The sequence below is a fragment of the Halichoerus grypus genome, chromosome 8, assembly GCF_964656455.1.
Source record: "Halichoerus grypus chromosome 8, mHalGry1.hap1.1, whole genome shotgun sequence".
Taxonomy (NCBI): domain Eukaryota; kingdom Metazoa; phylum Chordata; class Mammalia; order Carnivora; family Phocidae; genus Halichoerus; species Halichoerus grypus.
Genome location: NC_135719.1, coordinates 148,411,840 through 148,424,799, shown reverse-complemented (window position 1 = coordinate 148,424,799; position 12,960 = coordinate 148,411,840). Strand labels below are relative to the sequence as shown.

The 12,960-nt window shown below is 54.7% G+C and overlaps 1 protein-coding gene across 2 annotated transcripts; it reads left to right on the top strand.

Moving 5' to 3' along the window:
• The first annotated feature begins 525 nt into the window (after positions 1–525).
• Positions 526–12,895, top strand: LOC118531949 (uncharacterized). Of its 2 annotated transcripts, none has more exons than XM_078078753.1 (8): positions 526–651; positions 1,598–1,665; positions 3,473–3,576; positions 7,265–7,328; positions 8,141–8,287; positions 8,998–9,048; positions 11,648–12,169; positions 12,792–12,895. In XM_078078753.1, the coding sequence occupies exons 5-7, from the start codon at positions 8,177–8,179 to the stop codon at positions 12,161–12,163; spliced, it is 678 nt and encodes a 225-aa protein (XP_077934879.1). In that variant the 5' UTR covers positions 526–651; positions 1,598–1,665; positions 3,473–3,576; positions 7,265–7,328; positions 8,141–8,176; the 3' UTR covers positions 12,164–12,169; positions 12,792–12,895. The 2 variants fall into 2 exon arrangements, with proteins under 2 accessions (XP_077934879.1, XP_077934880.1); XM_078078754.1 differs by having other exon boundaries at positions 12,789–12,895.
• The last annotated feature ends 65 nt before the right edge of the window (positions 12,896–12,960 follow it).

The following is a 12,960-nucleotide window of genomic DNA, read 5'->3' as shown; positions in this document are numbered from 1 at the left end:
GAAGGGGCCTTGGGTTTGGAACGCCTAGGCTCATCCACCAGTCTTGTGAGCAGGTAGAAATCCATAGACAACTTCTGCACGCTGATCTGGCCTGCTGTGGGAACAGAGGAGCGGTTCCTAACCAAGACCCGAGGTCCGGGAAGGCTTCCTGGAGGAGGAGCCAAACTCAGCTCCAAATGTGAAGAAAGCCAGAGGTGTGGCGGGGTGAAGAGAGCATTTCCCCAGAGAAGCCCGAGCTGTGGGTGGTGGGGGGGGGGGGCCTGGTGCCCTCCCGAATCTGGAAGGAGGGGTGGGAGTGGCTGTAGCGGGGGCGCGGGAGCAGTTCTCAGGTACTGCTGGAGCGGGGCGCCGGGAGGGCGCGTTAAAAGGTCTGGACGTCATCCCGGGCCACAGGGGAGTCACGCAAGGTTTTGTGACAAAATCATGTCCTTAGGCTTCCCTGGCCGCGAGCGGAGCGCGGGAGGGCGGATCCGAGGCGCGGGGCGCAGGGGCGCAGGGGCGCGGGCGTCCAGGGGCCTGGGCCGGGCGGGGGGCGCCGCTCGCCGGGTCGCCGCGGAGATGGCTGTGACGTCACACAGGTCCGGCCCGCAGACCCCCTTCGGGGCTCGGCGACGGTCACTCTGGGAACAAAATGGACATGCTGTTCCGAAGGTGAGTCTGCAGGGCGGCCCGGGGCCCTGCGCGCCCGCCCGCCTGAGCCCGTTCCGGGTGCCCCGACTTGAGTGAAGCGCGCCCCACCCGGAGTCGCCCTCGGGAGCCAGTTCCTTGTGACGTCGGGGGCTGCTTTTCCGGCCCAGCCCCAGCCCCGGTCCCGGGCAGGTGGGCACAGGTGCATCGGCCAGGTGCGCCCGCCCCGCCGCGCTGCTTACCACCCGCGGCGCCTCTCCCCGCAGCTGCCCGCCCGGCGGGGGCCCGCGACGCCGCGACGCCCGGGGTAGGACGCGGGTGGGCTTCTGCCGGCAGGAAGGGGCCGAGGCAACTGGGTCTGGGTCCTGCGTGGGGTCCTTGCCGCGTGGAAGGGAGGCCAGCCTCCCCGGGGGGGCCCACCCCCTAGGTTTGGAGTCCTTGGCTTGGAGACCCCCCTTTTCTTTCCCCTTATGAAGGAACATCCCATCTTCCAGGAGTCGGACCTGCAGGGTGGTGAGACCCTGGTGTGAGGGCAGGGCTGAGGTGGGGATTCCTCTGTTTCCCCCCCGCCCCGGCATAAAGTGTGAAGGCTTAAGAAGGGGTGTCCCCAGCCTTCCAATGAGGTGGGGTGGTGGGGAGGTGGGGCTGGGCCAGCTCTGCCCAGGGTCAGGGTCAGGGTGGGAGGGTGGTCCTGGACCTGCTGTGCCCTCAGACAGGAAACCGCTTGTGCTTGAGAAGTGTGGACACGTTTCCCGCCCCCTTCAAACCCAGGGGAGAATTCTAGGACACCTGGGAATGACCCTGGGGTTTGTGTCTGCAAAGCTACACAGTATTTCTCCAAAATATTATTTTAACCTGTCGTTTCCTCTAGAGCAAACTGATTTAAAATAAATAAAATCCCAATGGTCCTGTGCTCTGGCTTTTCCGTGGATTCCTTCTGTCTGAATGGCTGTTCTTATTTTGGTTGTAGAACTTCGTGGTCTGATGGATTCTGACACAAACCCAGGTGCTTTGGAAAGGTTGACTCACAAATACAAGGTAAAATGAGAATTGGCTTCATCCGCTTCATCTGAATTGTTTTCCTTTTAAAGCTTGGGCAACATTGTCTTGAATGAGAGTTTTTTTTTTTTTTTTTAAGTCCTCTCTTTGCCCAACGTGGGGTTCAAACTCAGGACCCTGACATCAAGAGTCACATTCTTTACTGACTGAGCCAGCCAGGTGTCCCTGGAGTTATAAGTTATGAGCTTTTTTTCAGGCGGCATAAGGAACAAGAGATTGCAAAATGAAAAAATCCACTGTCTTTCCTTTTTATTATATCTCAGAATAATTGCACCAAAAATGTGGTCAAAATAATATCAACTATAGTATGAAGGTGTCCATCTTAAAAATTAATACTTGTGGGGGCACCTGGGTGGCTCAGTCGTTTAAGTGTCTGACTCTTGATTTCGGCTCAGGTCATGATGGCGGGGTCCTGGGAGGAACCAGTTCTCCCGTTGGGCTTCACGCTCAGCGGGGAGCCTGCTCGAGATTCTGTTCCCCTCCCTCCCTCCCTCTCCTCCTCTGCTCCCCCTGCTCACGCGCTCTCTCTCTCTCTCTAAAATAAATAAAATCTATTTTAAAAAGTTAACACTGGGGGAGAAAAAGAAAAACACTTCTGTGATTTGTGCACCAAAGTACAGCCCCTAATACCCCCTCCACCAAGAACCTTATCATATAAAGGGTGGAACCTATTTATTTGGAGCCGTCCATTCTTGTTCTACCTACGGGTAGAAAAAAAAAGGGGGGATAATTTTCAGTCTCTGACTTCACTTTAGACTATTACGCTTGAATGAATATTTCCTGGGCACCGACCCTGGCCCAGGGACTCGGGTATGAGTTGATGAAGCTGTCCCTAAAAGGAGTGTGTCTAAAGGACATAAGTGTGTTCATATTGGTACAGGGGTGTTTATCATTGGAAGAGTGACCCTCAACGGCTTCCTGCTCTCCCAGGCTCCTGGGCCAGGAAAGGAGCTCAGATATTTGAAGTCTGGACCAGATCTTAGTTTCTTTCAAGGTAGAGCATCCCGTGAGATGACAGACCACGTTGCCACCGTCTATCTCCACTCAAATAAAGCCAATCCTCTTAGAAACCACTTTTGGGAATGAGGAGTTTGAGAACTCTTTCAGAACAAATTTTATTGCAAGGAAAGTGTGCCTGTTCTTGAACTAGAACAGTTGAGATTGATGAATATTAAGAGAGAATTTTTTTTTTAATTATTATTTATTTATTTGACAGAGAGAGCGCGCGCACAAGCAGGGGGAGCAGGAGAGGGAGAAGCAGACTCCCCAGGAGCAGGGAGACTGATGCGGGGCTCAATCCCGGGACCCTAGGATCATGACCTGAGCTGAAGGCAGCCGCCTAACTGACTGAGCCCCCCGGGCGCCCCTAAGAGAGAACTTTTTTTTTTGAGAACATTTTTTTAAGGATTTTGTTAGAGCGTACAGGACAGGGGGGAGGGGCAGAGGGAGAAGGAGAAGCAGACTCCCCGCTGAGCTCAATTCCCAGGACCCCAGGATCATGACCTGAGCCAAAGGCATACACTTAACTGACTGAACCACCCAGGCGCCCCAAGAGAGAACTTTTTAAACATGTTTTTCCTTTAAAGCAGAAATGCAAAATTGACTTAAGTACGGAGATCAGTTAACTTAGAGCAAATCCGTTCTGAATTCTGACATCCGTGGGGGGAAGAGGAGAAGACAGCTCACCATATTTTTCTCCCTTTTGTCTAGATCTTGAGAGTGGACTTGATAAGATCCTCTTTGTCAAAAGATCTTTTTGCTTGTGCTCTGTTCTTCCTTCCTGCAGAACAGCGTCTCTCGGCAAGGCTCCCCTCTTGGAAGCTGGCTTTCTGGACTTCACCTCCACTTTCCATTTGCAGCCCCCCACTCCTGGATGCTCCTGGATTCCAGGTAGGCACCTTCAGATGCAGCTCCATTCAGCTGGGGAGCTGGCTTGTCCCCCCCCCCCCCCACAGGGCCACTCTTCCTGGGCATGGTTCCAGGGCTGGGGCAGGTCCCAGGGAGCTGGAAACTAAGGTTAAGGAGTCTTGGGCCTGGAGAAGAGAGGAAGTCACCCCGGTCTCTGGGGCTGTGGACCGTTTGGGGAAGGAATTGGCCCATCATCTTTTTCCTCTTCCTCCCCTGTTGGCAGGCATTTCACTTTATGATCTAAAAAAAAAAAAAAAAAAAAAAGTGTTGCTATTTATTATCCAGTGTTTTCTTAAAGCACCCAAACAATCTATGTACAAAGGGAAAATGTTAAAGCTTTGTTAGGGAAATTGGTCAGATGTTCAACTTGTAACAAATGTCAAATTACCACATTGGCTCTTCGCCCGTCTGGCAGTCGGTACCTGGAATCTGGTTTCCGGCTTGGGATAGGGAGGAAGGTCTTAGCGCACGGTGGAGCTGAGGTGGAGGCTGCAAACGCAGGGGCACGTCTCAGGGTGGGGGATGCATTTGGCTTGGGATGTAGTGGGTGAGGGGGTCTGTGGAATGCACGCATGCATCCTGGAAAGAGCTATTGAGCATCGGCTTCGTGCTCAGTGCTGGGCCAGGCTTTGGGGACAGCTGTGGACAGAAAAGCCAAAAGCCCAGGCGATGGAGTGAGTCCCTTGAAAGGGGCTGCGGATCCCAGAGATAGGGCAGTTAGGACCCAGAGATCACTGGAGCATGCTGAGGACCAGGGAGAAAAATGCAGTGGGCAGGGTACTGTGCACCTGCGTGAGAAACGGCCGTATGAGGTGGGAGGGTGGCCTTAGTGTAAAGACAGGTTTGAAGTGAGGAACAGACCGGCCGTGGTGCGCAAGGGAGGCTCAGCCCTTGAGGTGGGACCCCCAGCTCTGGAGGGGTGGGTGGGCAGAGGAGGGATGGGGACAGGGAGGCAGGGTGCTGATGGGGTAAAGCATGGTTCTAGCTAAGCTCTACCCGCATTGCTCTGGGTAGAGGAAGTGGGGAGAAGCGGTGGGATTCTGGGCTCCCCTGGAAGGTAGAGTCAACGTGGCTGATCAACTGGACGTGGAGTTTGGAAGAAGGGGAATTGGGGTGATGTGAAGATTTTTTTTAGCTTGAGCAACAAGATTCGTGGAATGGCCCTGCGCCGGCCCTGGAGGGCTGTAGTGGGCAGGTCTGGGGAAGATCAGCCGTCTGACCTTGGACAAGTCAAGTTGGAAGAACCTGTTAGAGACCCCAGGGGAGGCCAGGCAGCGGGATGCAGAGGTGTGGAGCTGGGAGCTGGAAACCAGAGTCACCCGAGGCTGGGGGAGGGGGGCGGTCTTGGGGCCAGGTGATGTGGGTACAGGGCACGTGCGTGTGTACATGTGGGTGTGAGTGTGCAGCTGGGCAGATGCTGGGTGGGCTGTGCACTCAGGGTTAGAGCTTAACAGACAGGACCCGCTTGAAGGAGAGATCCGGTGGCTCTCAGGGCAGAGTGGCGACTTCTAAGCTCTTCATTAGGAAAATTTCAAACATGCAGCGTAAGGGGATGGGCTAACATTCTCCCAGCTTCGTGGCAAGTAGGCCTTTTCGGACCAAGCCCAGCACCCTCCCCTGGAATCCTGCGCTTCTGTCCTGGAGCTGGGGAGGGGGGCAAGCAGGTGCAGCCTGGGCCGGCGGGGAGGGGGGAGGTTCCATGCCTTACGTCTTGGGTGCAAATAGTTCACGAGATAGATCCCTGCCTCTCCAGGTGTAAATGTTTGTGGACAGGGAGTAGGAAGAAGCCTGTGTGTGGATCCGCCCAGCAGGTCCTGGGGCCTCACAGAGTGGCCCATGGTGGGGTCTGGGAACCTCGTGTTTATTGTATTTTGTTTAATAGTTGGTTTTTTTTTAATTTTTATCTATTTATTTATTTATTTATTTATTTATTTATTTATTTATTTGACAGACACAGCGAGAGCAGGACCACAAGCAGGGGGAGTGGGAGAGGGAGAAGCAGGCTTCCCGCGGAGCAGGGAGCCCGATGTGGGGCTCGATCCCAGGACCCCCAGATCATGACCTGAGCCAAACGCAGACGCTTGATGACTGAGCCACCCAGGTGCCCCTAATAGTTGTTTTTTAACCACATGCATAAAATACCTTTTTATTAAAAAGTATATAAGAGGGGCACCTGGGTGGCTCAGTTAGTCAAATGTCTGACTCTTGATTTTGGCTCAGGTCATGATCTCAGGGTCGCGGGATCCCATGCTCTGTGGGGAGTCTACTTCTCTCCCTCTCGCTCCCCCCCAAATGAATAAATAAATCCTTTTAAAAAAAAAGTATTTAAGGGGCTCCTGGGTGGCTCAGATGGTTAAGCATCTGCCTTCGGCTCAGGTCATGATCCCAGGGTCCTGGGATTGAGCCCCGCATCGGGCTCCCTGCTCGCGGGGAGCCTGCTTCTCCCTCTCCCTCTGTCGCTCCCGCTGCTCATGCACTCCCTCTCTCTCTGACAAATAAATAAATAAAATAAAATAAATAATAAAAAAAGAAAAGAAACCTTTAACCTGTGCCAACCACCTGCTCTAGAAAATGTGGGGTTGGCCCTGATCCTGGCTCATACGTCTGGCAGGGAAAGTGAGGCGAATATAGGGGTCAGATTCCTCTCCTTGTTATAATTTCACTTTTGGGGGACTTTTATCTGAACTTGGCCTAGAGAGAGTACTAAGAAACTCACAGGATGTATTCCTTTGGAGATCAAAATTAAGTTGGTTTGGACATGTCACGGAGCATAGGAGCCGGCCGAACAAGTTCCAGCTGAAAGTGGAACAAAATAATGTAGTATTTATTTATTAATATTTTATTTTTTAAACTACTCTCTACACCCAGCGCGGGGCTTGAACACACAACCCCGAGATCAAGAGTCTTATGCCCTACTGGCCGAGCCAGCCAGGAGCCTCCCTGCTACAAATCATGTATTTATTATAACTCAAGTATAAAATAAATGTGAGTCCACCCTGATACAAGTGAATGATTGGCTAAATCAGTAAATAGGGAGAAAAGTCTCCCAGGCCGAGGGATTTCCAAACACGCTCCCTGTCCGGGCGGTCAGCGTAATCCTCCCTCCTTGAGTGTGGACGGCACCGCAAGACGACTTCCGAGGAGGAGCGGGTGGGCCGGGCGGGGAAAAGGTCACCTGTCAACCTTCACGGCGATCCCCTTGTGATGAGAAGGGCACATCCCCTGTGTGGGCGTGCTCCCCAAATCCATCGCCCTAGTGTGTTCATAAGAAAATCATCAGACCAATCCCGATGGTCCTCGGGACTGTCAAGGTCAGCGAAAGCCAGGAAAGCCTGGGAAACTGTCACAGCCCGGAGGAGCCTGAGCAGACTTGGCAGCTACACGGAAGGTGGGGTCTTGGATGAGATCCTGGGGCAGAAAAAGGACACTTGGTGAAAACTAATGAAATCTGAATGAAGTCAATACTGAAAAAAAAATGTTTTGGTTTTTGCTGGGAACCTTTCTAGCCTTTAAAATGCTAATGTGTATTGTGCTTTGGGGTCTGGTTTATACCCTTTCGTATTTCTCTGCCCTTTGCCCGGAACCGGTGTTCCACGGAGCCCAGTTTGGGAAAGCGGGGTTGACAGCAGCGGGGAGGTGGGCAACGTTTGTGACTGGCGCTTCCCCTCAGGGCCTGGCGCGTTCCTTCCCACGAGGATTCTTGAGGAAAACAAGTGACATGAAAGTCCACGGAGGTAGGTTCACGGCCTCATGCTCTGGGTGTTTTTGTTTTGTTTTTTTAAAGAGTGGATGGTCTCTCTCTCTCTCCTTTGGGTGCATATTTTTTGGGGGAGGGGGTGCATATTTTAAATTATTTTGTTTATTTATTTGACAGAGACACAGCTAGAGAGGGAACACAAGCAGGGGGAGTGGGAGAGGGAGAAGCAGGCTTCCCGCCAAGCAGGGAGCCCGATGCGGGGCTCGATCCCAGGACCCTGGGGTCATGACCTGAGCCGAGGGCAGACGCTTAACGACTGAGCCACCCAGGCGCCCCTGCATGTTGCTTTTTTTTTTTTAAACCTCACACTTGGGGGGGCGGGGAAGCTTCCTGTGTTTCTGTCCCCTTGAGGGAGTGAGTCAGTCCCCATCCTGGGCTCACATGTTTCATCTGTTAGAATTAAGGGGGAGGACTTTTGAGCTGGGTGGGTGGGTTCCAGTCTGGAACTTTCAGGCTCAATGAACGTGTGACCTTTCCACTGAGCTCGTGTAAGACGGAGCTTCTGGGTGCACGGGGCTTTTCCCACGCTGACGTAATGCTTGTGGGCTGGACTCCCACGCTGCCGGGGGTTAACGAAAACATTTTTTGAGAACCCCCTAGATTGGTCTAGGCGAGGTAGACCCCGCAGGACAATTCACCCCTGCGGCACGTAGCTCTGACTTGGACAAACGCATCCCGAGGGCCGGCCAGCTCCCGGAGACGCCCTCCCGCCGCCACCCGCCCTGGGGGGCTGCCCCTCCCCCAGCCCAGCCACCTGCGCTTTGTCCCCGTGAACTTGATGTTTTCCAGTGAAGTGAAGAGTGCATCCTAAGCGGCCCCCCAGCCATGGCGGGCCTGAGACGCGGCCGGCCCACCTGCATCAGAGCAGCGTTCAGCTCCGCCAGCGCCTGGGCCGGCTTCGGGAAGAGGCAGAGAACCACGCTCCATCGCTTCAAGGTGCTCCCCCCGGGCCGCCCCTTGCCCTCCTGGTGGCGCCGGGCCGGGGCGGGCAGGGCGGGGGGACCCTGCGAGTCCCAGACCAGGCATCCTGGCTCTTGGCCCGCACCCCTCCTCGGAAATAGTAGTCTCAGTGGTTCTTGGCAAAATCTTAATGGGGCTTTCTTCCCGTCAAGTAGACATGTTCAAATTCCTGTCTTTTGATCAAGAAAAAAGAGCTGCTTTCCCCCAGCAGCCTGGGATTAGTGGGGAGGGTTTCTAGAACATCTGATACCAGCTCCGGGTTCTTGGAGGGCCCCCTAGCAAGGCCTGGCCGTTGTCTGGCCTCAGCCTCTGTAAAGGAAGGGGTTAGGATGGATGATCTAGGATCTCCCGTGATCTTCTGGCTTTGGGTTTAGAACGAGTGCAGCGTTCTCCATCCCCCATGTGAAGGGGATCACATCCAGCTGCTGAATCTGCCTCCTTGCCACATTCCTGGTTCTACTTTTCCTATTCATGGTGGCCAGGTTTGCATTTTAGTCCCTCAAATCGAGGAGGTGTTTCTTGCCCACTCCCAAGGGCTGCCAGCCTCTGAGGGTCCGGTGTGGCGGGAACTGCTAGAGTGGGTTCCCTCGGTCCCTGGCCCTTGGACACTGAGCGGCTATCTGCCTGCCTGCCTTTCTAGAAAGGATTATTCAGCCTTTTTTTTTTTTTTTTTTTAACTTCCCCAGGCCAATCACAAAAAGAACCACATGGACTTAATTGAAGGTATCTGGAGAGAGGTACGTGACAAAATGAGCCAGCCACCACTCTCCTCATTTAGGGGTGGTGGATTCGTCCCCTAATCCAAGTCCCCAGAACCAGCCAGGGGCCAATCTTGCAAGTCGGCCTTTCCAAGGAGAGTGGTTTGGGGCCTGCTGTCTATGCTCTTTTCTGCAGGGAAAGACTGGAGTTACTGTATTTTAGAAGAGGCTTCACTTTGATATTTAAGTTGATTTTTCCTTTTTCAAAAACCATTTTTTTAAAGATTTTATTTGGGAGAGAGAGAGAACACGTGCTGGGGGAGTGGGAGCGGAAGAAGCAGACTCCCCGCTGAGCAGGGAGCCCGATGCGGGACTCGATCCAGGGACTCCAGGATCATGACCTGAGCCAAAGGCAGTCGCTTAACCAAATGAGCCACCCAGGCGCCCCTCAGATTTTTTAAATAAGAAAAAGACTCAAAGTAGTTTGCCTGGAAAATTGACAAGACCATAAGTTTGCAATTATTTAAACTCAAAATTAATTTATTATTTTTTAAAGAATCCATTTTATTTTTTAAAAAGACTTATTCATTTTTAGAGAGAGAGTGTGTGTGTGCACGCAAGTGGGTCGGGGGGCAGGGAGAGAGTCTCAAGCAGACTCCCCGCTGAGCACAGAGTTGGCACGAGGCTCGATCTCATGACCCTGAGATCATGATCTGAGCTGAAATCAAGAGTCAGATGCTCAACTAACTGAGCCTCCCAGGTGCCCCAAAAGATTTTATTATTTATTTTTAAAAATATTTAATTAATTAATTTATTTGGCAGAGAGAGACAGCAAGAGAGGGAACACAAGCAGGGGGAGTGGGAGAGGGAGAAGCAGGCCTCCCGCCGAGCAAGGAGCCCGATGCGGGGCTCGACCCCAGGACCCTGGGATCATGACCTGAGCCGAAGGCAGACGCTTAACGACTGAGCCACCCAGGCGCCCCAAAAGATTTTAAGTCATCTCTACACCCAGTGTGGGGCTTGAACTGCCGACCCCAAGATCAAGAGCCGTAGGCTCCCCCGTGAGCTGGCCAGCGGCCCCTCAACATTAACCGCAATCCAAATTAAAAAATCAAGAAGCCCGGGTGTAGTTAACACCTGGTCTCGCGGAGTTTTGAGACTCTGGGTGAGGTTCTAACCCCAGCCGTTGTGGCCGGTGGATGCCTGTCCTGCCGGGCCTCTCTCGGTCTACAAGGACGGACACTGTTGGCTTATTTGCAGGGTGAGCCCCTTGCCCTCCCCGACACGCACCCCTAGTCTGGGCCTCGAGGCCTCGCGGGGCTGCTGACCACTGTGCAGTCGGGTCACATGGTGCTGGCTCCGTGAATTCCAACAATTCTGCCAGTTTCTGAATCTGAAATATTAGAGTTGCCTTCAGATTACGGTGTGAAACTATTTTTCATTTTTACCTTTTTTTGGGGGGGGGCATACGTAACCGTGTCGCCTGCCCACGGAGGAAATGAGCGCCCACGTGAGGTGACGCTGGGGTCCCTGCACTGGCTCAGCCCTGGGCCCTTTCGGCCTGTGGCTCTATGAGGTGTGAAGCCCGGTCATCCCCGCCCGCTGGGGCCCCACATCCCTGGAGGCCGACCCGACAGGTTCCCGGTCTTCTCGGGGCCCTTAGCGTATCGGGAGGAGGTCTGAACCTGGGACTGGAAGTTGGCGGGGTGCAGCTCCCCACGGTTAGCACAGGAAGGGACAGCGGTCGGTTGCGGGGACTCAGACGTCCCTGGAGACCTTTGCTGCCAGAGCCGCTCGGTCAAGAGCACCGACGCAGGAAGGGGAAAAGCTGGAGTGAGAGCTAGGAAATTCGGGTACAAGGTCAGGGGCGAGGAGCCGTAGGACTTGAGGTCCAGAAAGCTCCACGGGCCCCTCGGCCAGCGGTCACAGAGGTAAGAGGCTGCCGTGGAGGATGGGCTGTACCACCCGCGCCTGGTGCTCAGACAAGGGGCACAGCCCACGGGCACCTTTGAAAACTGTGAACCCCGCACCTAAAGGCTCAGTTCAGCCTCTGCGGGCCACTGGGGCAGCTGTGTGTGGGGCGCAGTGAGGGGCACGTTTGTGCGCACCCGGTCAGGGAGGCGTGGGGCGAGCCAGGAGCCGGATGTTGGGAGGAAGTGAGTTCAGACTCCCCAGTGGCGGGCTGGGCGGTGTGGACCCAGCTGGCGGGCCGGTGCCCAGCTCTGGGACGAGGGCTTTAAGTGATGGGACCCAGATTGGGCCCCCAGTGATGGCGGACTCTCGGGCTTTTTGGATGTGAGGGGTATTTGTCTAATGCATTCAAGATTTATTTATTGGGGGGGTTAGGGTTAGGGAGGTTAGGGAAGGGAGAGGGAGACAAGCTGACTCTGCTCTGAGTGCGGAGCCCGTCGCGGGGCTCGATCCCACGGCGCTGAGATCACAACTGGAACCGAAACCAAGAGTGGGGCGCTCAACCGACTGTGCCCCCCAGGCGCCGCCTGTCTAAGGCACATGCACGGCAGATCCGCGGAGTTTGCCAACATCAGTGATGGAAGAAGTAATTTGCGCATGTGAGGAGCGTGTTGTACTTTATCCCGGTAGAAATTGCTAACTGGCTCAGAGACAGTTTTGCGCTCAGTTTTTAGATCCTTTCGATGGCGATTCAGAAGATCCCCCCGGTCGTCCGGCCTCCAGCTTCAGCGACTGTTCTCCGGGTGGCGTGAAGGGTACCGTGCCTTCCCCCGCACTCAGGTGCGGGAGTCCGGGAGAAGTTAGCTTGGAAGACCCTCTCTCGTCAGAAGCCCCAGACCTGCTCCTGAAAGCTGCCAGCTGGGGCCCCACATCCCCGGAGGCCAACGACGTGGATATGCAGCCCGCTGAGGCCCGAGGGCGGGCAGCCCGGCGCTCTGGGTCGCCGGAGGACTGGAGGATGACGGAGGACCGGTGGCCCAGGGCAGCTGGCCCCGTCGCCCCGGCCGCGGGGCCCCCAGAGCCTGGCAGACACGCGCAGGGCCGAGCCAGAGCGGCGCAGCCGCCACCCAGACTCGGGAGCGAGAAGGACAAGGGGCCCAAGCTCACCCTCTCCAAGAGGAAACTGGAACTTTTACTTGCAGAGCCTGAGAAAAACAAGAGAAAGAAGCAGTATGTGGCCTAGACCAAGGTGAGCAGTTAGCTCAGGAGGGGCGCTAACGCCCCGAGAGGAGCCCCTTGGCCAAGCTGACGCTGATGGACTTGGTTCCATGAAACACTTGCCCTTTTCGGGTCTTAAACAGTGAACACCTGGGGGCCCACCAGCTTTGCTTAAAAATGGGTTTCCAACTGAGGAAAGGTCCTGTGTGGCTCTCATGGAGCCCACCTCCCCTGAATCCGAGAGTTTTTTTACTAAGTATTTATGTTTCCGTAGAACTAGTGTTTTGTTTTTTTTTTTTAAACCTTGAGTCCTGGTGCCCATTGTTGTCCACCCCACCTGAATGTTTGCTCTGGGGGTGGGAGTGGGGGTAGAGGGGTGGAGGGGGGAGCAGGAGGGGCGTGTCCGATTCTCGCGTGAATTGCTCTGTCCCCCGCCCCTGCACCTTGAGAAGCCACCCTGCACGACGTCCCTATTTCCATTCCTCTGTCACTGTCCGTACAAGGTGAGGATTTTCTGAGCAGTTGGTTTGGCTGTTGACAGGATCATGGTCTTGATGTGCTGACAGTTAAAAATAACGGGGTGGTGGTGGTGGTGCTCTTACCCTTTCCCAGTTGCTGGGGGTTTGCTCACTGGGCCTTTTGCTCCCTAGCAGGCGTGAACTGAGCATGAGTCTGGTGCCAGCGCTAGGTGACCACTGCCCACTCGCCCCACGACCGCGCTGTTCCCAAGTGCCAATAAAGGGGAAGCCTGCCAGAGGACAAGAGCTGCTCCTTCCTCCCGGTGGGCGGGGCGCGGGGGTGGGGGTGGGGGGCGGAGGGCTG

Excerpts from the sequence above, each read along its gene's own strand:
- LOC118531949 (XM_078078753.1), top strand. The coding sequence starts at position 8,177 with ATGGCGGGCCTGAGACGCGGCCGGCCCACCTGCATCAGAGCAGCGTTC. Across the intron at positions 8,288-8,997 it reads CCACGCTCCATCGCTTCAAG|GCCAATCACAAAAAGAACCA; the intron begins GTGCTCCCCCCG and ends TAACTTCCCCAG. Across the intron at positions 9,049-11,647 it reads TTGAAGGTATCTGGAGAGAG|TTTTTAGATCCTTTCGATGG; the intron begins GTACGTGACAAA and ends TTTTGCGCTCAG.